The following is a 24,582-nucleotide window of genomic DNA, read 5'->3' as shown; positions in this document are numbered from 1 at the left end:
TAACTCTAACGGCGGGCCGTTTCTTTAAGTGTAAAGAAACGGCGCCGTATATGGGCCGCGGTGCATAATCGATTATGCACCGCGGTCTATAATATAACAACTGGTTATGTGTCTTCACACTGCGGGTCTAAAATGAATTAACTATAAACACAATTTTTTGATTAGAGTTCAGTTGTTATACCATGGACCAGGATTCATCTTTCAAGATGGACCCTGATCTTAAATTGTGTACTTTTAGTATTGAAATTGTGAACATCTACAAAATAAATTATGTTTTTAAGTTTTGTAAATTTGTGAATACAATACATTATTATCACAAATTGTAAATTTTTAAAAAATAAATTTTGAACATTAAATATGTAAATTATGTATCTTTACTCTTCTTTAAACTCGGATCCACAAAATAATATGGCTTAATAATGCAATATGGTCCATGACTCCATGGTATTACAATTTACAATTGTTGTGTTTCTGAATCGGTTCAAGAGTGGTTGGATGTTGAACCGACTGGACTGGTAACAGAAATACAGTTCATAATGATGGGCATGGCAGTGTTGAATGATGATAACCACACGTGCATTCTAAACATCAGGACCTTTTCGGGAGATACGCGATGCCAATGTTTTTGAGCTGCCTCTTCTTCTTCTTCCTCTTCCTTTTAGTAACCACTGAGAGAACCAGAAAAGCCGTATGAACCTATTACTTTAATCCTCTTGCAGAACGCGATCGATTTCGGGAAGGGCCTCGCACTGACACAGAGGGAGAAAGATCGCCACACCTTTCTCTCTCAGGTCAGGTCTCTCCTACTAATCTCCGCTGCCTAAATCGCGCGTTTGCATAGGTATGTATAATCGTGTGATTGAATTGACTGTTTGTGGTGTTTCTGTAATGACGCAGGCATTTGTGAAAGACGTGTGAGATCTTCCTGGAATCGGCGTTTATTGTGGCAACGTTACTCTCTGTTGGATCTCTTGCGGTTGGGGCTTCTCCAAATCCTCGCCGCCATGGGGTACGTGTGTGTGTGTTTTCCGCTTTTTATTGTTTTTAATTTTTTCGGATTCGTTTAGAATTCGACTCCTTCACGGAATCAATCTTTTGTTTTTTTTTTTTTTTTTTTTTTTTTTTTTTTTTTTTTTTTTTTTTTTTTTTTTTTAATCCTTAATCCTTAATCGTAATAAATTGTGCTAAGTTTGCATAAAGCTCAGTGGCTCAGAACTAACAATATAGCGACGCATTCGTAGACAGATGTCTTGAGAAACAATAATTCTGGAATCTATAGATATTGAGTATTGCTACCGGTTCTCGATACGAAACTATTGAGTAATTGCATTTTTTTTTCTCTTTCCTTTGACGCTGTGTTTTTTTTTTTGGATTCTGTAAATTTTGTTTCGGGTAAGAACTTTCAACAATAATTAGAATAGTTGAGCCGTTGATCATGTCCTAAGGTTTCTATACCTTGGTTATTGATTGATTGTGTAGTTGGAAGTACCTTTACTATCTCTGGTCTTGTCAGATAATTGCAGGAAAAGCAGAATTTGTTTTTACTTAGAGTGGCAGATTGACAGGAAACATTGTTGTAAAAAGGTTGGAGTAATGGTTTCAAAAAAAAAAAAGGTTGGAGTAATCTGTTTTTCTTTGATCCCTGTTTGTTAAAGCATGTGCAAACTATGATGAATGAACCTATTGGAAATTCTGGTAACCCTGATTTCTTAAAGGGAAATAGTGTACTGCTGGTTTAGGTTTTTGTGGAAGGAAAGGGCTATAACTGAGGGTGTGACACAGTTTTCCTATATCTGCACTCTGATGCTAAAGGGTGATCTTCATGTAGGGTGATAAATGGTGACTACCAGTTAGTTTTAGTATGGCATGCTGTCATATATGAGCCATTTGAGTAAAAGGAGAAAATTGAATTGTCTCAGTCATCCAAACTAGTTGGGCAGAGAGGTCTAGAGTTAGTTTGTCACAACGGTTTTCTATTTTATTTTGATCAATAATTTGTAAGTTCACTTCTGTTTGCACTGGGTATGTTGTTCTGGTTCTTAGTCATTTGTGACAAGGATAACTCTGTTCAAAAACTTAAGTAGGCACTTAACTAGTTACTTTCCCACAAAAGTTGTAGGATAGCAACATGCACATGCTTGTGTACACTGTACAGTATGTTCCTCACTCCAACCATTTTTGATATAAGTGATAGAGCAGATATGTATTCTGTGTGTACTGTATTTTGTGAAAGTTATATAAGGCTGTTATCTTAACAGAGGCATTGATATTGTTATCAATGCAATGTTTGTGTAAAACTGATTCTTACAGAAACTAATCCCATTCGTAACAGAGCAGTGGTTGTCTTGGATGCGATAATAAGGCAAAATTGACTTTATCCTTGAACAAGTCAGCAAGAAGGCAGAAAATAAAGGATAGCAAGGCTCCAGTACGTAGCACATCAGAAGATTTCTGGACTACTAGCACACGGGACATGGATAACAATGTTGTTCAGTCTCGAGGAAGCATATCATCAATTAGTACGTCAGCCCAGGCACATGATGCCCACAGCAGTGGAAGTACAAACACCCCTTCTGAATTTGTAAATCATGGTAAATCTTGTTGCTCAAGGATTTAACTCTCCATATAAATGCCTACTTGCCTGCCTACCCCCACAACTATTTCAATGTTGCTTTTCATTTGTTTCCAGGCCCTAATAAATTACCCCATTAGATGTGCTTTTTCTTGCTTATATCATGTGATACAGTCAAGTTACTGTATGGTGACTTTCTTGCTCTCAGGACTTATTCAATGGACCCAAATTCGACAGCAGTGGGTGGGAAGTAAAAAGTCTGAAAATCAGTCACAGCAGCTGCTTGAGCCCAGATTAAGGTAAGATGTTTGTCTTTACAAAAAACTTGTGCAGTAAGCATTAAAACTTTTCCTTGAATACTATTATTTACTAATTCTTTTATCTGGTTGAATAAATTTGCATTTGGTACTAATTTGCATGTGTGACAGTGTGTAATAGTTGTTTTTTATGTTTATATAACTGCAGGGAGAAAAAATCTTGAAACATTTGAGAAGTTGTTATATATTCCTGCATGTTAATCTTGTACCATGCACTTAAAATGCATTATAAGCTATTAGCTTAGCCTTTATGATTTGAAGAGACTAGGATCTCTGCCCTTCCAACTGTCTTGTCTAGTTGCCTTAGAATCCAATATGTTGGATATAATTACATCGAATCTTTTGTGTTTTTTATCTGGTGGCAAGCTAATGCCTTGTTAAGATATAGATTTTCTATGACTACCTTGCTAAAGAGAAGCTAGCTTGTGAATTATGATCATAATGTTGATATCATTTTGTTATGTCTTTAAAGATAGCAGTATAGCACTTTTGACAGAGATTAGAATAGGTAGATATATTTTAATCCCTGACCCTGTGGTGCTTCATATTTCTTCAGCCCCTTCATTTCTATTTAGTACCATTTTGTGAACCAAATTATTGTTAGCATATTTATAATATACTGTACATGGTCAGAAAACTTGAAAAGGTGGAGAAAAGCAGAGGTTGTCATGAGTGGAATGCTAAAATCTTGTACATGTTATGTCCTTGCAGTTGGAATGCTACATATGATAGTTTACTTGGTAGCAACAAACAATTCGCTAAGCCTATACCCCTTCCTGTAAGTCCACCAATCCGCGGAGGCTTTTTGTTATGTTTTTTGGAATATATAAACAAACTAAAGCTGCTTCTGGGAATATGTTATGATGAACATTTTGTTGTTTGAAACTGGCAGGAAATGATAGATTTTCTTGTGGATGTTTGGGAGCAGGATGGTTGGGATGTATGATGACTGAACCTGGTGTAACATTAGTTAGTTGGACAGAATTGATGAATGTACTTTTAGTTTGGTTTATTTATGGCAGATAGGTAATTTAAAGTAAAAGTGCATTTTGCCTTCTGACAAATTCAGACAGACACAGATTCTGGTACTGGAATGATCTTTTATAGTATAGACTACTACAAAAACACAAATTCGGTGGTTCTATCTGTGTACGTTGCTGACTTTGTTTCAAATGAATAAGTTATTTCTTGTTATACTTCTGAGTTGAAATCATGTACTATGCCGCATTCTTACGATTCTTATACCATGGACTAGAGTCCTTTACATTGTAAACTCTAATTTAATAATTATGTGTTTGTAGTTAACATATTGTATATCTTCTGTTAATATATTATGTGCTTATAATAAATTGAAGGTACATAATATACAATTGTATATTATGTGTCTACAATTAACATATTATGTGTTTTCAATTTATTTACACTACAAGTACATAATATGTTATTATAGACATAATTTGAATATAATTTTACACCAAGGTTTTATATTAATTATAAATATATAATTGAACAAATTGCACTTTTGGTCCTGTGAGTAGTATGGTACTGGCAATTTGAGTACGTGATTTTCAAAATTCCCAATTTAAACCTTTAACTATGCAAAAATTGGCAGATTTGGTCCTCCGGACCAAATTGCCGGCCAATTTTGGCCGGAAAAACATAAATTGGTTCGAATTTATTTATGTTGAGGGCAAAATCGTCATTTCACTCCCTTCTTCTTCATTCTCCCTTTCTTCTTCATTCTTCTTCTTCTTTCTTCGCTTCTGATACTGCAACAGATACGAGTCTGAGTGCGTTGGCCCAGCACAAAAGGCATGGCGGGTCATTGGTGTTAATGGGCGTAGGCATGGCGGGTCACGCGGTTTCTCTGGATGCATTCCTCCGCCACCACCAAACCCCCTGTCATGATGATCATCTTAACCAACAAGCTGATGAAGAAGAAGAAGAAGAAGAAAAAGAAGATGAATTTTGGAGTGTAAACAACCACCAAACCCGATATCTCTGGATGCATTCCTCCGCCACCATCAAACCCCCTGTCATGATGATCATCTTAACCAACAAGCTGATGAAGAAGAAGAAGAAGAAGAAAAAGAAGATGAATTTTGGAGTGTAAACAACCACCAAACGCGCCATGCCTACGCCCATGAGGATTTGCAGTATCAGAAGCGAAGAAAGAAGAAGAAGAATGAAGAAGAAAGGGAGAATGAAGAAGAAGGGAGTGAAATGACGATTTTGCCCTCAACACAAATAAATTCGAACCAATTTATGTTTTTCCGGCCAAAATTGGCCGGCAATTTGGCCCGGAGGACCAAATCTGCCAATTTTTGCATAGTTAAAGGTTTAAATTGGGAGTTTTGAAAGTCACGTATTCAAATTGCCAGTACCATACTACTCACAGGACCAAAAGTGCAATTTGTTCTATATAATTTGAATATCATTTTAGTATATGGTACATTTCTTAATATGAGCGTGAAAATTAGGGATGTCAATTGCCCCACGCCCGATCCCCGATCTCTGCTCCAACAAGAACGAGAATGGAAAAAAAATTTGAAGAACGAAGACGAAAAATGTATGAAATTCCCCGTAAGGGACAAAGACAGGACCAGGAATAGCCCTTTCCGTCATGTCCCGTTCTCGAATAATTATTATAATTGAAAAAATAATTAAAAAACAATTCAATATATAATTTATTAAAACCTTAGATTTTAAAATTAACACTTACATTAATTTAAGATTTTGACTAAGAGTTGATTGAGGATGGAAAATTCATTTGAAGGCGGAGATATGAACTATTTTCAATTCTCCACCAAGAATAGAAACGGAGATTCGATCTCATAACCTCTCATATGACAAAGTCACTACATGTCATCTGAGTACAATGATCTCATAACCTTTCATATGAAAAAGTCACTACATGTCATCTGAGTACAATGAGACTTCTAGTTAAAGTTGAAAGAGCCCTGAACTCAGTTATCTTCTCATGAGTAATTTCTGTACATTTTAAAGAATAGATTTGGGTTAAAATAAGAGAGTAGATGACCGCATGGCATGGGCATGGCTCAGTTAAATACTCCGTAGTTAATACTAGTTTGAAGAACCTTATCCACAGACTTTGGACGCTTCCCATGATTCCTTGGAATCCTGAGTATTCCGATCAACGAGTTTCATCACACGATCCCCCTATCAACGGCCACAATCCTAAGAGTCTTCTACACGTTCCCTCCAGCGCGTGGCGTCGGGGACCACCTTAAACGCACACCACTTAAATGGGATATAAATAGAGCTATGATCCAATACACTGCGAATCTATCACAAAATCCGTGACTAAAGCACCGCCTGCCGTTTTACATGGCGAAGTTCTATTTGCACCACCCTATTTACTATTTGCACCCACCTATTTAATAGGTCAAATAGATGGTGCAAATACCAAAGTAGGTGGTGCAAATAAATGTAGTCAAAGTAGGTGGTAACATTTATTATTTATTATTTTTAACAATAAACATTAAAAAAAAAATAAAAAAAATGATCGCCTTCTCCGGTGAGAAGGACTGCCTTCTCACCGGAGAAGGCGATGATTTATTCTTTTTTTTTTTTTTTTTTTTTTTAATTATTTGTGTAATTATTTTTAAAATTTTTATTTTCAATACATATGTTTTTAAATTTTATTTTCAATACTTGTTTTTTTTGTTCAATATAATTTTTTTAACTTTCTATTTTCAATACTTGTTTTTGTTTATGGTTTAATTTTTAAATTCAAAATAATGATTAATTTTGTTATTTTAATATTTTTTATAACTTAAATTTGTTGTATTCATTATTTTATCTTTTTTTATAGAGATATAATAAATAAAATTTGAATCGCTAAAAATTGTAAAAATATATTAACTTCACAATAAAAATAAAATAAAAAATAAATTCATTCAATTTCAATCTAATATAACATTTTTCCGAGTACAATTAGAGCGTACATGCTCATTGTAACTTTCAATCCTATTCATATATGGAGTCATCCATGCATTTGCACAATCATATCTAAAATAAGCCCATTGTGGAGCAATTGTAGGGATTGGGTACCCTCCTGTCAATGTTACCTTGACATAATGGTTATTATTAACATAACCAAGGGTTATTGCTACATGCTCGTACCAAGGTGGTGGGCTAGATCGAAGTGGTAAATATGTTGTACTGCCGGCCATACTCAAAACATGTAGTATCACATTGTATCGGGAAGCAATTAGTACACCCATCTCCGGCATAGTCATCCAGTGCTCAACTGGTGCACACCGATCTTGTGCAAAAAAATTCAACATGTTATAGGCATTATACCATCCTTGAGTTCCAAACATATCGGTATATTCCATTGTGTGAGACTCTAGTTCTTCGATTAAATTGGATCGAATTTTGAACCATTCGTCCTCCTTAAAACCGAGACAGGGAGCTACGGCTCGAAATCCACAGTTTCCGTCAGATTTCACATCTTGCACTTGCATGATAAAAGGATGGAATATAACCGGAAGTTGAAGCATATATGGATGGTAAAAGTGTCTATCACCTGAAGTTGGTGCAGCTGAACAACTATTCCGAGCTTGTTCTTGAAATTGAATATTATTTGGCTCGGCTTTAGTTTTTCTGAGAGATAGAGTTCTTATGAGAGATTTGTTTTTTGAAGTGGGACGCCCACGAACATTTATTTGCACGGGTGGCTCACGGATCGAAGTTGTAGATGGCGCGATCAACTCCCTCAACTTTCTCAATATGTTGAATTTACCGGTTCTTGATTGTTTCTTGAACTGATCCTTAAACATATGAAGCTCATGCTCAACACCAAAATCTTCATTGGTTAGAGAGATGGAAGATGATAAGTCGAGCTTCCTCCAAAAGATATCAATCGAATCAAGTGGGATAGGCTTACCACAGTTAAAATATGTTACCTGCTCGTGTGCACATGGAAGCCCGCAACTTGTTCGCAATCGACATCCACAATTTTCAAAAGTAATCCCGCCAGCCCGTGACCTCTCAAACTCATTAAAAATGAGATTCAGTGCATGAATAGACACAAATCCTCGCAATTCTTGAAAATGTGACGTGTTGAACCGATGTCGAATCAAAATTTTGCTTTGTTCAAGACTTGCTTTGATGGATGTGTCCTGTGACTGAATGACTCTGTCGATATAAACCAATGATGTCTCCAAATCTGACTGCGATGACTCCAAGTATTTTTTTAACTTGGCATGCTGACTCTCAACTCTGTTCGTGGTGTGATTTCCAAAATTGAGATATCGATCAGTCCAAACAGATACAAACATTTCTTTATACGGTTGCAGCCAATTATCATCAATATAACCAAAAACACCTGAAAATGTGAATAATTGAAGAAATAATTACAGTAGTTGAACAAATATGCCTTGTTAAAAAAAATATTAAAATATACATCGAATAATACCTGGAAAGTCAACCAAAACTGCTTGTATTTGAGCTAAATGGAACATATATGATTCATGAGTCTGAGACTCAACTAATGCGTTCCATGATTTGTAGAATAAATCCCAATGATGGTTTGAGGGGATCGATGCCCTGCACTTTCTCAAAATACTTCTATAGATGTGCCATCTACAAAGTAATCCTTTAGCATCCGGATACACATTTTTACATGCTTTCATCAATGCCAACTCTCGATCCGTGACGATAACACGCGGGGTAATGCATCCCTCAATTGTGGCTTTGAGACAATTTAATGCCCAAGTATAATTGGACTCATTCTCTTTGTGCATGAAGGCGAACGCTATGCAAAATGTCATGTTGGTCGAAGTTACACCAACCATTTCGACGAGAGGCATCGAGTACCTATTTGTTTTATAGGTTGCATCTATCAACAGGACATGTGGAAATGCACGCCACTTCTCCATAGATTTAGGATGAACGAAGAATAAATCTTCTAACTCATCTGTTGCATTATTAGTTCGACTCTCATGCACATAACCATTGTTATGTAAAAAAGACATAACAACTTGCATTTGAGTTTTACCTGCATTATCCATCATCCGGAATTTTTGGCGTGCATTGTATATGGTTTTTGTGATGGAAACATTATCCGGATTTTGCATCTTCACCGACGTTAAAATATCTCGTGGTTTCACATGCATCGCTGACAAATTTTCCACCAATTCGACTTCATTTCCTGATAATCGCCTTGCATAAGGGTGACCTTCAAGGTGCAATGCAGGATCATGATTATGGACTCCGCATATTACCCTAACCCTCCAGCAACCATCAACACGTATGTATTTCCCCTCCAATTGGAATGGACAATCAATTTTTCTTGTACCCGTGTTTTTAGATGAGATTTTTTTTTGGCACGTAAGTACCACCACGGTCACACTGAAATATAACTGTAGGACTTTTATTCCGGGACCTTTTAATCACAATAACATAACCGAGATCCCGACCTCTACTTTGAACCCATTCAATTAAATCTTCGCGAGACATGAATGCCTAATAAAAAAATTATTTGTATCAATAATAAAAATATCTAATTAATTAATTATAATCATAAGTATACGTACTAATTAATAATCATAATAATAATTACATGCATGTATACCAACAAATTAAAAAAAAACAAACAAACAAAAACAAAAACAGAAATTAAGTATACGTACTAATTAATAATAATAATAATAATAATAATAATAATAATAATAATAATAATATTAATAATTACATGCTTACAATAATAATAAGTATGCGTATGAATTTTGTTTACCGTTTCTGTAGACAATTCGCATGCAACCTCGAGATTTAGGTTCACTTGATCATCATCTTTAGTTCTATTGTCATCATAAATTTCGATTGCATTTTCGTTCTAAACAAACAAACAAATAACAACTCTTAATATATAAAGACAAAATAATATATTCAATATTGATATATTAAAGCAATGAATTTCTAATCAAAAATAAATATACATATCTAAATTTCTAAATAATATATAAAAGCAATGAATATATAAATAATACGTAATATTCAATTTACTAAGTTCACACACACACACATATATATCTATATATATATATATATATATATATATATATATATATATGAAATTAATGAACATATATGAAAGCAATGAACTTAAATTTCTAAATAATATATGAAAGCAATGAACTTAAATTTTTAAATAATATATAAAAGCAATGAACAAATATACATAAGTTCAATTGTAACATTTCAGTAACAATTCAAATAAAAAAAAAATTAAAATACCTCGTAATGTTGTTGATTTTGATTTGGACCATTGTAACTAAGAAATTGGCTTTGATTTTGATCGTTGTAGCTAAACAAATTATCTATCCAACCGTCCATCACACACACACGAATTTTGATTTTGATTTTGATTGTATGACATGTACATCACACACACACACCACATATATATAGAGCCATTTAAGTCTTTTGGATTCCTTGCCATTCATTCTACACGTAATTTCATTTCACTAACAACAATATTGAATAAAAAATATGAATTGAAATTGTAAATTTACAAAATATATGTATTAATATTATCAAGTTCAAAAAACTATCTATTGAAATCATAAATTTAAAATAAACATATATCGAAAAACAAAAAAAATGGACCAGGAAGGCAAGGAGGCAGAAAAAAAAAAAAAAAAAAAGAAAAAAAAAAAAAGGAGCAGCCATCTATTTGCACCACGGGTGTTGCTATTTGACCTCAGGCAAGGAGGCAGAAAAAAGAAAAAACGATGGCTGCTCCTTTTTTTTTTTTTTTTTTTTTTTTTTCTGCCTCCTTGCCTTCCTGGTCCATTTTTTTTGTTTTTCGATATATGTTTATTTTAAATTTATGATTTCAATAGATAGTTTTTTGAACTTGATAATATTAATACATATATTTTGTAAATTTACAATTTCAATTCATATTTTTTATTCAATATTGTTGTTAGTGAAATGAAATTACGTGTAGAATGAATGGCAAGGAATCCAAAAGACTTAAATGGCTCTATATATATGTGGTGTGTGTGTGTGATGTACATGTCATACAATCAAAATCAAAATCAAAATTCGTGTGTGTGTGATGGACGGTTGGATAGATAATTTGTTTAGCTACAACGATCAAAATCAAAGCCAATTTCTTAGTTACAATGGTCCAAATCAAAATCAACAACATTACGAGGTATTTTAATTTTTTTTTATTTGAATTGTTACTGAAATGTTACAATTGAACTTATGTATATTTGTTCATTGCTTTTATATATTATTTAAAAATTTAAGTTCATTGCTTTCATATATTATTTAGAAATTTAAGTTCATTGCTTTCATATATGTTCATTAATTTCATATATATATATATATATATATATATATATATATATATAGATATATATGTGTGTGTGTGTGAACTTAGTAAATTGAATATTACGTATTATTTATATATTCATTGCTTTTATATATTATTTAGAAATTTAGATATGTATATTTATTTTTGATTAGAAATTCATTGCTTTAATATATCAATATTGAATATATTATTTTGTCTTTATATATTAAGAGTTGTTATTTGTTTGTTTGTTTAGAACGAAAATGCAATCGAAATTTATGATGACAATAGAACTAAAGATGATGATCAAGTGAACCTAAATCTCGAGGTTGCATGCGAATTGTCTACAGAAACGGTAAACAAAATTCATACGCATACTTATTATTATTGTAAGCATGTAATTATTAATATTATTATTATTATTATTATTATTATTATTATTATTATTATTAATTAGTACGTATACTTAATTTCTGTTTTTGTTTTTGTTTGTTTGTTTTTTTTTAATTTGTTGGTATACATGCATGTAATTATTATTATGATTATTAATTAGTACGTATACTTATGATTATAATTAATTAATTAGATATTTTTATTATTGATACAAATAATTTTTTTATTAGGCATTCATGTCTCGCGAAGATTTAATTGAATGGGTTCAAAGTAGAGGTCGGGATCTCGGTTATGTTATTGTGATTAAAAGGTCCCGGAATAAAAGTCCTACAGTTATATTTCAGTGTGACCGTGGTGGTACTTACGTGCCAAAAAAAAATCTCATCTAAAAACACGGGTACAAGAAAAATTGATTGTCCATTCCAATTGGAGGGGAAATACATACGTGTTGATGGTTGCTGGAGGGTTAGGGTAATATGCGGAGTCCATAATCATGATCCTGCATTGCACCTTGAAGGTCACCCTTATGCAAGGCGATTATCAGGAAATGAAGTCGAATTGGTGGAAAATTTGTCAGCGATGCATGTGAAACCACGAGATATTTTAACGTCGGTGAAGATGCAAAATCCGGATAATGTTTCCATCACAAAAACCATATACAATGCACGCCAAAAATTCCGGATGATGGATAATGCAGGTAAAACTCAAATGCAAGTTGTTATGTCTTTTTTACATAACAATGGTTATGTGCATGAGAGTCGAACTAATAATGCAACAGATGAGTTAGAAGATTTATTCTTCGTTCATCCTAAATCTATGGAGAAGTGGCGTGCATTTCCACATGTCCTGTTGATAGATGCAACCTATAAAACAAATAGGTACTCGATGCCTCTCGTCGAAATGGTTGGTGTAACTTCGACCAACATGACATTTTGCATAGCGTTCGCCTTCATGCACAAAGAGAATGAGTCCAATTATACTTGGGCATTAAATTGTCTCAAAGCCACAATTGAGGGATGCATTACCCCGCGTGTTATCGTCACGGATCGAGAGTTGGCATTGATGAAAGCATGTAAAAATGTGTATCCGGATGCTAAAGGATTACTTTGTAGATGGCACATCTATAGAAGTATTTTGAGAAAGTGCAGGGCATCGATCCCCTCAAACCATCATTGGGATTTATTCTACAAATCATGGAACGCATTAGTTGAGTCTCAGACTCATGAATCATATATGTTCCATTTAGCTCAAATACAAGCAGTTTTGGTTGACTTTCCAGGTATTATTCGATGTATATTTTAATATTTTTTTTAACAAGGCATATTTGTTCAACTACTGTAATTATTTCTTCAATTATTCACATTTTCAGGTGTTTTTGGTTATATTGATGATAATTGGCTGCAACCGTATAAAGAAATGTTTGTATCTGTTTGGACTGATCGATATCTCAATTTTGGAAATCACACCACGAACAGAGTTGAGAGTCAGCATGCCAAGTTAAAAAAATACTTGGAGTCATCGCAGTCAGATTTGGAGACATCATTGGTTTATATCGACAGAGTCATTCAGTCACAGGACACATCCATCAAAGCAAGTCTTGAACAAAGCAAAATTTTGATTCGACATCGGTTCAACACGTCACATTTTCAAGAATTGCGAGGATTTGTGTCTATTCATGCACTGAATCTCATTTTTAATGAGTTTGAGAGGTCACGGGCTGGCGGGATTACTTTTGAAAATTGTGGATGTCGATTGCGAACAAGTTGCGGGCTTCCATGTGCACACGAGCAGGTAACATATTTTAACTGTGGTAAGCCTATCCCACTTGATTCGATTGATATCTTTTGGAGGAAGCTCGACTTATCATCTTCCATCTCTCTAACCAATGAAGATTTTGGTGTTGAGCATGAGCTTCATATGTTTAAGGATCAGTTCAAGAAACAATCAAGAACCGGTAAATTCAACATATTGAGAAAGTTGAGGGAGTTGATCGCGCCATCTACAACTTCGATCCGTGAGCCACCCGTGCAAATAAATGTTCGTGGGCGTCCCACTTCAAAAAACAAATCTCTCATAAGAACTCTATCTCTCAGAAAAACTAAAGACGAGCCAAATAATATTCAATTTCAAGAACAAGCTCGGAATAATTGTTCAGTTGCACCAACTTCAGGTGATAGACACTTTTACCATCCATATATGCTTCAACTTCCGGTTATATTCCATCCTTTTATCATGCAAGTGCAAGATGTGAAATCTGACGGAAACTGTGGATTTCGAGCCGTAGCTCTCTGTCTCGGTTTTAAGGAGGACGAATGGTTCAAAATTCGATCCAATTTAATCGAAGAACTAGAGTCTCACACAATGGAATATACCGATATGTTTGGAACTCAAGGATGGTATAATGCCTATAACATGTTGAATTTTTTTGCACAAGATCGGTGTGCACCAGTTGAGCACTGGATGACTATGCCGGAGATGGGTGTACTAATTGCTTCCCGATACAATGTGATACTACATGTTTTGAGTATGGCCGGCAGTACAACATATTTACCACTTCGATCTAGCCCACCACCTTGGTACGAGCATGTAGCAATAACCTTTGGTTATGTTAATAATAACCATTATGTCAAGGTAACATTGACAGGAGGGTACCCAATCCCTACAATTGCTCCACAATGGGCTTATTTTAGATATGATTGTGCAAATGCATGGATGACTCCATATATGAATAGGATTGAAAGTTACAATGAGCATGTACGCTCTAATTGTACTCGGGAAAATGTTATATTAGATTGAAATTGAATGAATTTATTTTTTATTTTATTTTTATTGTGAAGTTAATATATTTTTACAATTTTTAGCGATTCAAATTTTATTTATTATATCTCTATAAAAAAAGATAAAATAATGAATACAACAAATTTAAGTTATAAAAAATATTAAAATAACAAAATTAATCATTATTTTGAATTTAAAAATTAAACCATAAACAAAAACAAGTATTGAAAATAGAAAGTTAAAAAAATTATATTGAACAAAAAAAACAAGTATTGAAAATAAAATTTAAAAACATATGTATTGAAAATAAAAATTTTAAAAATAATTACACAAATAATTAAAAAAAAAAAAAAAAAAAGAATAAATCATCGCCTTCTCCGGTGAGAAGGACTGCCTTCTCACCGGAGAAGGCAACTGGGCTGCCTTCTCCGGCGAGAAGGCAGCCCAGTGGGTCGCCTTCTCGCCGGAGAAGGCAGCCCACTGAGTGGGTTGCCTTCTCCGGCGAGAAGGCAACCCACTGTGTGGGCTGCCTTCTCGCCGGAGAAGGCAGCCCAGTTGCCTTCTCCGGTGAGAAGGCAGTCCTTCTCACCGGAGAAGGCGATCATTTTTTTTTTTTTTTTTAATGTTTATTGTTAAAAATAATAAATAATAAATGTTACCACCTACTTTGACTACATTTATTTGCACCACCTACTTTGGTATTTGCACCATCTATTTGACCTATTAAATAGGTGGGTGCAAATAGTAAATAGGGTGGTGCAAATAGAACTTCCCTTGCACCACCCATATTTACTACCTTTTTACATTTTCAAAGTGCTTTATACCTCATTTTAGTCAATGGGTGGTGCAAATAGCAACACCCTTTACATGGGATCTTGTTTTCTCAGTTCGCCACTTGTTACTCTACTATAGAGTTGACGGTCTTGATTTTCCCAAAAGTAAAATATTTAAAAAATCCTAGTACTAGGAATTCCAAAATTTAAAGGAAAATAAATATTGGCTGACGTGTTGACAGGAAATTTCACCATTAATTAAAGCTAAATATTTAATTGGTGCATATCATGTCATATTTTACTTTGTTTACATATTTTTATTATTCCAAAAGGCTGAAACACAACCCCGACAGAGCATTTTGGGAGGATGTAAATCTTGGTGACTCAACTGAACATGAACCATATGCTCACTGCGCACAAAGAGTCCCCCTCACTTTGAGAGGTTGCTCCCACACTGCCGCTGGTGAGACTTGATCCCTGGTCATTATTCCAAAGTTTCACCTCTATGACCAGTTGAGCTACCCATGCATGCACATATTTTTATTAATTTTAATAGAGAGAGTGAGAGAAACAAAAACCCATGATTCCCTTCTCTTTAGATTAAAATATATTCATCAATCTCTCAATCGTATTATAATTGATTGAAAATCTCTCAATCGTATTATAATTGATTGAAAATACTATTTATAGCAAAATATTGGTTGGTCAAAAGGGATTGAAAAATGAAGAAACAACAAAAGCTTCATAAAGCTTTTTTATTGGCTCAATTTTATATTTTGTATTTTTGTAATTTATAATGACAAGGTATTTCTAAAAAGAAATTTTCAATCACATAGTTTACATCATATTTTTTTTAATGAATCATATCAATATGAAATAAAAAATGAATTATGTAATTTATTTTTCAATGTATAATTTATATAATTAAAGTATTTGTTCCATCTCAACTAAAAGTTTAAGTTAATAGTTTGATTACACATTAATAATTATATATACTCAACACATCGATTAGTTGTAAGCTGATAATAATTAGATTTTACATTAATAATTATATGCTCAACATACATATTATTATGAGTGTGATTTATCTAATACTTTATCCCATAATGACTTCAAGTTCTTCTTTCTCTCCTTTTCCTCTCATTCATATGTGTAATTGTGCAAACCCACTTGCAATGAAAATTTACTTATTGGGATGCTCATAAAGAAAATGAGTTAATACCCAAAATCGTCATCGACTATAGTGGTTTTTCTCAATTTCGTCCTAAACGACTTTGGTGACCTAATATCGTCCCAGACTTTTGTGTTTCGCTCAATTTAGTCCTCCATTTGTTATTCCGTCAAATTGGTGTTAAATTTAGGGACAATTCAGTAATGTCAATATTGATCTCTCTTTACTTTCAACTTGTGAAGTGCGAAATTCCTCTTTCTTGTACGAATTACACCCAGAATTACTCGCGAACCTGCAAATTAAATTTTATATTCGCAATTTTAGGAGTAATTCTGTGACTAATTCGTAAAAAAAAAAAAGGATTTTGCAGTTCACATGTCTATGAGTAAAGAGATGCCAATATTAAAATTACTTAATTGTCTATTTATTTAACACTAAATGGATAGAATAACAAATGAGGGACTAAATTGAGCAAAAACACAAAAGTATGGGACGAAATTGAGCGAAACATAAAAGTTTGGGACGATATTAGGTCACCAAAGTCGTTTAGGACGAAATTGAGAAAAACCACTATAGTCGAGGACGATTTTGGGTATTAACTCTAAAGAAAATTAAGACATAAATGACTAAAATAATGAAATAAAAAAAGAATAAAGAGGAGGAATATCTTTTTGTACCTGTTAGAGGTGACGTGAGGGAAGGATAACTGATAAGGCTTCTGGAAATTGGATTCGTGGATTGTATGGTCCATTGGTGTCGTGTGTGTGTGAGTGGAGCTTTCGTGCAGTCTTTCTGGCAATTATTTCGGTTTCAACAAAACATAAAAATATCTAATCTTCAGACTTTAGATAGAGAAACACAGAGCCGCAGAGGCACTATTTGGGCGTTTTCTTGACTTTCTGAGAGCTTAAGGTTGATGAAAGATGGCCAGTTCTGAGGAAAAAGTGGTTCAAATTCAGTCCGAGGGACAGGATGAGTTGGTCTCTGTCGAGCTTTCTGCACCCCCTTCTTGGAAGAAACTGGTATTTCCATTATTTCCCCTTTTTTGGGGGTCTTCTTGTTCTTCCTTTATTTGATAATTTGAAGTTTTATTTCCTTATGATTTGTTTTCCCCGAGGTTGTTTGTGTTTGGAAAACGTTCGATTTTCTGTTGATGAAACCCTGTACTCTTACTTGCTAACTTTGGGAACTGTGAATTTAAGGAAAGCTTGCTTCCTGCAACTATGGAAATTAAAGGAGAGAGAGTGTCTGGTTGAGACTTGAGACTGTAATTTTTTATTTTTTAAAAAAATTTCTGGAAAATATTTTGGGTCTTTTACAGGAAACATCCCCTTTGATGCTAGCTAGGTTGTTTTTGTACAATTAGATGAGAAGATTAAGAAAGGGAGCTGAGGGTTGGGCTATCCCTGCTATACCCAGTGGTTGTTACTTGTTAAAGACTGATTTTTTATTAGTTTACTGGTGAAAATTAGCATATAAACTTTGGGTATTAGTGAGGTAATACTGGTATGTCCCTCTTTTAGGGAATTCTGGAAAGAACACTGAGAGATCTTTGGACATATGAGAGCTTATTGTGTTGACAAGTAATATTCCCAATAATATTAGGAGAAAACTGCCTTGCTTCTGTCAAGCATATCTATATCCACCTCTAGTTTTTGGTCAAGTGGTGATGGGGATCGAGCTTATACTTCAATATGCTGTCTAGATTGTGTATCGTTTGGAACGTAGTTCAGTTATGTTAAGAGTCCTACATTGAAAATATAAGAGAGAACATATGAGTTTATAAGGCCATGAGTTAAACTAGCTAATTGATTGGATTCAATGTTTTAGTGTGGTTTGGCATCTGTGCATTATAGCCCAGTTGAGTGACCTTTGTAGCTGTTTAATGTTGTCTTCCAAAAGGGAAATGACATCCTTTTTAGCTGTTTAAGGGTTTTAACCATCCTTTGTTTTCTGTGTTGGTATGCAGTACATGCCGACTGAAGGAGGTAGGGTTGTATTCGTTGCTCCTACGGGGGAGGAGATCAATAATAAGAGACAGTTAAGCCAGTATCTAAAATCCCACCCTGGTAACCCTGCATCGTCGGAGTTTGATTGGGGTACTGGGGAGACTCCAAGAAGATCATCGAGGATCAGCGAAAAGAGCAAGGCCAGGCCGTTGACTTCTGAGATCGAGACACACAAGAAGCGGCGCAGGACGTCATCTGGGAGGAAGAAGGACAGCAAGGAAGCCGAAGAAGCAGAGGGGGGCAAGGAGGAGAAAGATAAAGAAGAAGCTGCAAAAGAAACCGAGGGTGAGGAAAAGAAAGTGGTGGAAACTGCTAAAGAAGAGGAAAAGAAAGAGGTGGAAACTGCTAAAGAAGAGACGGAGGACAAGAAAGAAGGTGAAATTCCAAAGGAAGAATCCACCGAGCCTAAAGATGAAGATACCGGTAAAGATGATAAAGTCCTCGATGACTCCAAGGATGGAGCTGCTGAGGTTACGAACGCTGACAAGGCTGAAACAGAATCAAAGAGCACTCAATTAACGTCGAGCGTGGAGGGAACAGATGAAATTAAGGAATCCCCGAAGTTGCAAGAAGAGGAGATTGAAGATAATAAGAAAGGACCCGTAATAGAAAATGGCGTAGGTAGCCAGGCCGGGTTCACAAACACGCCAAATAATCCCTCGCCCGCACCTATTAGCTGCTGAACATGTTACTTTCGTTCGTGTTCAGGTATCCGTGTCTTCTTCTGCTGCAAAACTTGGTGTATTATTCAACATTTTAGATGACTGTAATGTCTGTATGTGGTAGATTTAGTTTTCAGGACTTATTCTACAGATGCTTCTGTGATGACTTTGCAGTAATTAGATTGTGATCTGCTAACCTGTTATTGACATTTATTTCCTTTTGTACTGTAGAATTTGATTTGTATTTGTGGTTGTACTATATGGATGTAATAAGTGTAACCAACTCCTCTTTTGCTAGTTTAATTTCCACTGGCTTATATTTTTTGTTTTCATATTGACCAAGTCTATGGTCATGGAAGCACAAACAAGGAACATTTTTGCACTGGTATTACCTACCCTTGGTGGTCGGAAATTAAGGTAACACGCCAATAATTTAACTGACTAAACTTTTTTTGTCAGATCTTAATCTTCATAAGCGCAAAAGGAATACATGCTTCCAGTAGGGTTCGAACCTTACACTGTTGCCTCCAGTTATGACCTTTAAATCAGGCAATGAATCAACTACACTAAGCTTCAAGGGTCAATCGACTAAAATTTTTGACCACTTTGGAGGGTGGTGGTTGGCAGTACAGAAAAACATTTTTTCGGGTGGGCAAGAAATGGTGTTTCTAGCCCGTACGGGTTTAACTCAATGGTTTAATATGCAGTATTTGGGAGAAGAGATTAAGGTTCGAACCTCGGCGGTCACAGTGTGGGGATTATGCAAAGTGGCAGATCCCTTGTGCGCACCGGCATTTGGTCATGTCTGATTTATTGAAAAATCGTGATTTACATCCTCCAAAATGCTCTGTCGGGCAAGGGTTGGAGATTCAACCTTTTTGGAGAAAAAATGGTGTTTCAAACTAAAAACCCTGGATTCCTGATCAGTTGGAAATAATCATGGGATTTGCAGCAGTGTGTTAAGTTGTGCTGATTTTCCTGGAGTGAAGGTTGTGTTTTTGGTTAATCTTAGGAAAAGAGTATTGTTAAAAGGAAATTTCATTTTGGGGTTTGAAGATACTAAAGAAAACATGAAAAGAAGGGCAATATAATTTAGAAAAGGTATACTTTTGAATTAGAAAAAGAATAAAGACATTTATAAGGTTGGAATCTATTATTAACTTCTGTCACATGAATTTTGTTCTGCACTTGGTCTCTGGACAAAGGTTAAGAATCTCTCCTGGTTTGGTCTATGGCATGCCCAAAGAGAAAGAATTGCATCCTAACTGTTCCTGTTCCTGTTCCCCAGGTTGCCAATCAAGAAACCCCTTAACACTCCGTACTTCTAACTCATCTTTTAAGTACCCTTTCTGCAATGGATTGCCCTTTTGGATTTGTTTCACCTTTCAACACAAAATGTGCTCCTTTCCTCTCATTCTCTCCACCATTCTCCTCCTCACTGTTTCCTCCTCAAATGGTATTTGCACTTTAATTTGCTCTCATCTATCTTTGCATGCATTCTTGAAGCTGCTGACTCTATTACATTGTAGTATCTGTTCAAGAAAGCTAATCTATCTACTTAATTGTGTTTTTGCAGTTTTTGTTGTGCATGCATTTGTGGGCACATATGGAGTGAACTATGGAAGAATAGCAGACAACATCCCGTCGCCTGAGAGCGTTGTGACACTCCTGAGGGCGAACAAGATAAAGAACATCAGGATCTACGACGCTGACCATTCGGTCTTGACAGCGTTTAAAGGCTCTGGAGTGGAGATCATCGTTGGGCTTCCGAACGAGTACCTGAAAGGCATAAGCGCGAGCCAGGACAGCGCGGATGATTGGGTGAAACAGAATGTGGAGGCCTTCCTCCCTGGCACCAAAATTGTTGGAATTGCAGTGGGAAATGAGATTCTTGGAGGGGGTGATGCCCAGCTCTGGGAGGTTTTAGTCCCAGCTGTGAAGAATGTTTATAATGCTCTTGAAACCCTCCATCTCTCCAAGAAGATTGAAGTCTCAAGCCCACATTCAGAAGCTGTGTTTGAGAGCACTTATCCCCCATCAGCAGGAGCCTTCAAGCAAAGCCTTCTGCCATATTTGAGACCACTTCTTCAATTCTTTCACCGCACTGGCTCCCCTTTCTACATCAATGCATACCCCTTTCTGGCATACAAGAATGACCCTTCCCACATTAACCTTCAATACGCGCTTTTCGAGTCGAATGCTGGCATCAATGATGACACCACGAAGCTGCACTACGACAACATGTTCGATGCAATGCTGGATGCATCCTATGTTGCTCTCGAGAAGCTCGGGTTCCCCAAGATGGAGGTCATTGTCTCCGAAACGGGGTGGGCTTCCAAGGGAGACGGGAATGAAGCCGGGGCGAATGTGAAGAATGCTTTGACATACAACAATAATCTGCGAAAACGCCTGATGAAGAAGAAGGGCACTCCTTACAGGCCAAAGGCTGTGGTGAGGGCCTATATTTTTGCTTTGTTCAATGAAAACTTGAAGCCTGGGCCGACTTCTGAGAGGCACTTTGGTCTGTTCAAACATAATGGAGGACTTGCATATAAGAATGGGTTCAAGGGACTCGGTTCGACTTCGGCTGCTGCTGAATCCTTTCTCTCCTACAAGGTACCTCTTTCTCTCAATCTCTCCTGCATATATAAATTCTGGGTTAGTTTAAGTGTTTAACCTTCTCTCTCACATAGAATAATTGATTTGTTTATATGTTGTGTATATGTATCAGGTAAGCTTAATCTGTGCAGCAATGGTGATTCTGCTTTTAGGATCATGATGATTTGCCACAAGGCAATAGAGTCTTGTTTCCAGTTCGGTTATACTTATACACAGATCAGAGTACAAGTTTTTAATTGCTGTTGATTCATGTACTCATTTTATATTGCATTGGATTATGTATGTTCATGGTCTTTGCCATATATATATATATATATATATATATATATATATATATATATATGTATGTATGTATGTCTGTGAGAATTCCATTATGAACCTATCCAAAAGTATTGGGTTGTGATTTCTGATACCACTTGTTAGGATCAAGCACTTATCATTATGTCAAAAACAACGCAACTTTATATAATATTTAGTCCTTACATTACACGGATATCATACTAGTTCTCATATTTGAGACGAAACCACCTTGTTTATGATAAAAAAAAATCAAGAAAAGCATTGTCTCACTCGAATATGAAGTAGCTCCATTTCACCTGGAGACAGAGCAACTACACTCCAATTCACCACACAACAGAAAAGGAAAGAAATTGGAAATAAACTGAAGACCGATAGATACCACAAAAGTGCAGATTTGATGTTGATTACATACAGAGAGATCCCTGTACTGTACGTAAATGATTCCCAATCACCAGTCAGTTTCTATATTAAAGATTTGAGGCCAATCCTGCCCAGTTTTACTCCTGTATCTTTGCTTCAACAGAGGGCAGCCATTGATAGTGAATTTGGTTGAAGAGCTAAGGAGTTGCATTCCTTGTGGCAAAGATGTCAATTTTGGGCAGTTTTTGATCTCAAATTCTATGACTGAAGGCGCCACTTTGGAGGCTTCATCATCATCATCACCCTCCTTCCCCCAGTGCCTCAGGTTTGTGCAATCATGCACCCACACAGATTCCAGAGAAGGGAATAACTCAATCTCCATGTATTCCAAATCACCTACTTCTGAAATCCACAGTTCCTTGAGATACTTGAGAGAAGAGCAGGCTTTTATGGTGTGTTTCAAAGGGTTTACGCTGCCAGTTACAATAAAAAGCTTCTCAGAGACGGTGGGGAAGATTGGGATCCACTTTATATTGGGGGATCGCCGTAGATCGACCACAGAGATACAAGGGAACGGAGGGAGAAGCTCTTCTTCTATGGCATTATCATCCTTCTTCTTCCACCATCCTTTCAGATTTGGACAGTCCCAAATCCAAAGCACTTTGAGACTGAGGAAGAAGAGTTGTGATCTTGAAGGGCTATTGATATTCTCATCCTCATAATAATCAGTAGTATCTATGTAGTCAACCATGATAGACTCAAAGGATAAATCTTCAAGAAAAGGCAAATGATGGAACTGGGGAAGCTGTAACCCAGGCGGACATTTCTTGATATGGATAGTGGTCATGTATGTAGATGCAAATTTCCACCTTCCAATATCTTCTGATGGTGCATTTTGCTTTTGAAAACGCATTCTTTTATCCTTGTTCTTGAGAATCCCATCCAGCCTCTCGTTAATGCTCTTAACCTTCCGGCCTGTTTCGTCCATGATATCCTTGAGCTTTTCCAGCCAATTTTTAGTTTGGTTGTCGTGTTCTTCCTCCTCAGCCTCTATCTGGGAAACCAAGTCTCCCAGTTTGGTAAGCTCTTCGTTTAGACCCCATAACAGTTTGATCTGATCATCGGCAAACGGTGCAATCTTCTGCAGAATTGGCTCTGAAGCATTGATGGCTGTGCTAATTGCTTCTGCCATTCCTCCTCTTCCTCCTCCTCCTTAATCTTTAATGTCTTTTATTAGTGTGCAGACTTGGTCTGTTGATGCATATCCCTTTATATTTATTATATTACCCCCACCAGGCCACAATCATTGTCGGATGAACCATGATCCACACAACTATGTAAATCATATTATCAAATAATATACACTAAGTATATAAATAATGTACATTTAATAGATTAAAAATATACATTATTTGAATATTAAAAGTATATTATTTTGTATAATATACATTCAATACACAAATAACGTACTTTTAATATATTAAAAATATACTTTTTGTTATGATCCACATAACACTGAAGGATAATCCACACAATAATTTGCTACGGGTCACCAATCCTATTATTATTATTATTATTATTATTATTATTATTATTATTATTATTATGGCAAATTATTATTATTATTATTATTATTATTATGGCAAATTATTATTTTAGTATTATTCTTATATTAAATAATAACAAATTATTCTTATTATTAGTATTATTATAATTATAATTACAATTTAATGACAATAATAATATTATTATTTACTTACAATTATGAATATCTCTGGACCTACTAATTGGCCGATACTAGAATTTCAGCTGAGGCATCGATACGTATTTATTTGGAATAACTTTAATTTTGATGTCTGACTTAGGATATTTAAATATGACGGTCAAATGTATATTGATGAACCTCGAGAGGCCCGGATGATTGCCTCATGTGTTTTTAAAAATTGACATACACCTTATCGATAACCTTGTTCATGATCACCACAGAGGTTATGTCCAATGCGCAACTTTGCTAGACTGAGTTGTACTATTATGATACGATCCCACATCGACTCCACAAGAGATTGTGGAATGATACTTAAGTTGGAGTCAAACCTCCACTCATGAGCTAGCTTTATTTGTGGTGGAGTTAGGGTCTTAGCTTGAGTACTGTATCAAAGAAAAGAGACCCCTGGAAGAGGACTACCCATGAGTTGGGACCAAACCTCAACCTCTACTCGAGTACATTCTTACTATTTGCGCATGTTTTAGATGAATGGACTCCGCCGTATTTCATTGACTTCGAGTACCACTTTTA

General features: G+C 35.5%; 5 protein-coding genes across 10 annotated transcripts; 4 read left to right on the top strand and 1 right to left on the bottom strand.

Moving 5' to 3' along the window:
* Positions 1-442: 442 nt before the first annotated feature.
* LOC109179693 lies at positions 443-4,085 on the top strand. Of its 4 annotated transcripts, none has more exons than XM_019329186.1 (7): positions 443-791; positions 898-1,009; positions 1,524-1,614; positions 2,333-2,591; positions 2,781-2,871; positions 3,601-3,667; positions 3,782-4,085. In XM_019329186.1, exons 2-7 carry the CDS (start codon positions 1,005-1,007, stop codon positions 3,833-3,835), a joined length of 567 nt encoding a protein of 188 aa, XP_019184731.1. In that variant the 5' UTR covers positions 443-791; positions 898-1,004; the 3' UTR covers positions 3,836-4,085. The 4 variants fall into 4 exon arrangements, with proteins under 4 accessions (XP_019184731.1, XP_019184732.1, XP_019184733.1 ...); XM_019329187.1 differs by having other exon boundaries at positions 445-791; positions 1,524-1,584; XM_019329188.1 differs by having other exon boundaries at positions 448-791; positions 1,514-1,614.
* Positions 4,086-6,815: 2,730 nt separating this feature from the next.
* Positions 6,816-9,032, bottom strand: LOC109179676. The gene is made up of 2 exons (XM_019329163.1): positions 8,333-9,032; positions 6,816-8,242 (listed from the first exon to the last, which is right to left on the bottom strand). Exons 1-2 carry the CDS (start codon positions 9,030-9,032, stop codon positions 6,816-6,818), a joined length of 2,127 nt encoding a protein of 708 aa, XP_019184708.1.
* A 3,161-nt stretch (positions 9,033-12,193) lies between these two features.
* Positions 12,194-14,410, top strand: LOC109179675. Its single transcript, XM_019329162.1, has 2 exons — positions 12,194-12,893; positions 12,984-14,410. Exons 1-2 carry the CDS (start codon positions 12,194-12,196, stop codon positions 14,408-14,410), a joined length of 2,127 nt encoding a protein of 708 aa, XP_019184707.1.
* Positions 14,411-17,040: 2,630 nt separating this feature from the next.
* LOC109179692 (methyl-CpG-binding domain-containing protein 11-like) lies at positions 17,041-19,333 on the top strand. Of its 3 annotated transcripts, none has more exons than XM_019329184.1 (3): positions 17,041-17,358; positions 18,306-18,630; positions 18,664-19,333. In XM_019329184.1, the coding sequence occupies exons 1-3, from the start codon at positions 17,260-17,262 to the stop codon at positions 19,026-19,028; spliced, it is 789 nt and encodes a 262-aa protein (XP_019184729.1). In that variant the 5' UTR covers positions 17,041-17,259; the 3' UTR covers positions 19,029-19,333. The 3 variants fall into 3 exon arrangements, with proteins under 3 accessions (XP_019184729.1, XP_019184730.1, XP_019184728.1); XM_019329185.1 differs by having other exon boundaries at positions 18,306-18,647; positions 18,681-19,333; XM_019329183.1 differs by having other exon boundaries at positions 18,306-19,333.
* A 690-nt stretch (positions 19,334-20,023) lies between these two features.
* LOC109179691 (glucan endo-1,3-beta-glucosidase 14-like) lies at positions 20,024-21,912 on the top strand. Its single transcript, XM_019329182.1, has 3 exons — positions 20,024-20,463; positions 20,584-21,623; positions 21,739-21,912. The coding sequence occupies exons 1-3, from the start codon at positions 20,178-20,180 to the stop codon at positions 21,784-21,786; spliced, it is 1,374 nt and encodes a 457-aa protein (XP_019184727.1). The 5' UTR covers positions 20,024-20,177; the 3' UTR covers positions 21,787-21,912.
* Positions 21,913-24,582: the final 2,670 nt, after the last annotated feature.

This window comes from Ipomoea nil, unplaced genomic scaffold (assembly GCF_001879475.1).
Source record: "Ipomoea nil cultivar Tokyo-kokei standard unplaced genomic scaffold, Asagao_1.1 scaffold0943, whole genome shotgun sequence".
Classification (NCBI taxonomy): domain Eukaryota; kingdom Viridiplantae; phylum Streptophyta; class Magnoliopsida; order Solanales; family Convolvulaceae; genus Ipomoea; species Ipomoea nil.
The sequence above is the reverse complement of the archived record's forward strand: the minus strand, read 5'-3'. Positions and strand labels throughout refer to the sequence as shown.

What these genes read in the sequence shown, in the direction of transcription:
- LOC109179693 (XM_019329186.1), top strand. An exon ending in TTCTGAATTTGTAAATCATG is followed by an intron (nt 2,592 to 2,780) that starts GTAAATCTTGTT and finishes TCTTGCTCTCAG; the next exon opens with GACTTATTCAATGGACCCAA. An exon ending in CTAAGCCTATACCCCTTCCT is followed by an intron (nt 3,668 to 3,781) that starts GTAAGTCCACCA and finishes TGAAACTGGCAG; the next exon opens with GAAATGATAGATTTTCTTGT.
- LOC109179676 (XM_019329163.1), bottom strand. Translation starts at nt 9,032, where the DNA reads ATGCATGTGAAACCACGAGATATTTTAACGTCGGTGAAGATGCAAAAT. An exon ending in AGTTTTGGTTGACTTTCCAG is followed by an intron (nt 8,243 to 8,332) that starts GTATTATTCGAT and finishes TCACATTTTCAG; the next exon opens with GTGTTTTTGGTTATATTGAT.
- LOC109179675 (XM_019329162.1), top strand. Translation starts at nt 12,194, where the DNA reads ATGCATGTGAAACCACGAGATATTTTAACGTCGGTGAAGATGCAAAAT. An exon ending in AGTTTTGGTTGACTTTCCAG is followed by an intron (nt 12,894 to 12,983) that starts GTATTATTCGAT and finishes TCACATTTTCAG; the next exon opens with GTGTTTTTGGTTATATTGAT.
- LOC109179692 (XM_019329183.1), top strand. Translation starts at nt 17,260, where the DNA reads ATGGCCAGTTCTGAGGAAAAAGTGGTTCAAATTCAGTCCGAGGGACAG. An exon ending in CCCCTTCTTGGAAGAAACTG is followed by an intron (nt 17,359 to 18,305) that starts GTATTTCCATTA and finishes GTTGGTATGCAG; the next exon opens with TACATGCCGACTGAAGGAGG.
- LOC109179691 (XM_019329182.1), top strand. Translation starts at nt 20,178, where the DNA reads ATGAATTTTGTTCTGCACTTGGTCTCTGGACAAAGGTTAAGAATCTCT. An exon ending in CACTGTTTCCTCCTCAAATG is followed by an intron (nt 20,464 to 20,583) that starts GTATTTGCACTT and finishes GTGTTTTTGCAG; the next exon opens with TTTTTGTTGTGCATGCATTT. An exon ending in AATCCTTTCTCTCCTACAAG is followed by an intron (nt 21,624 to 21,738) that starts GTACCTCTTTCT and finishes TATATGTATCAG; the next exon opens with GTAAGCTTAATCTGTGCAGC.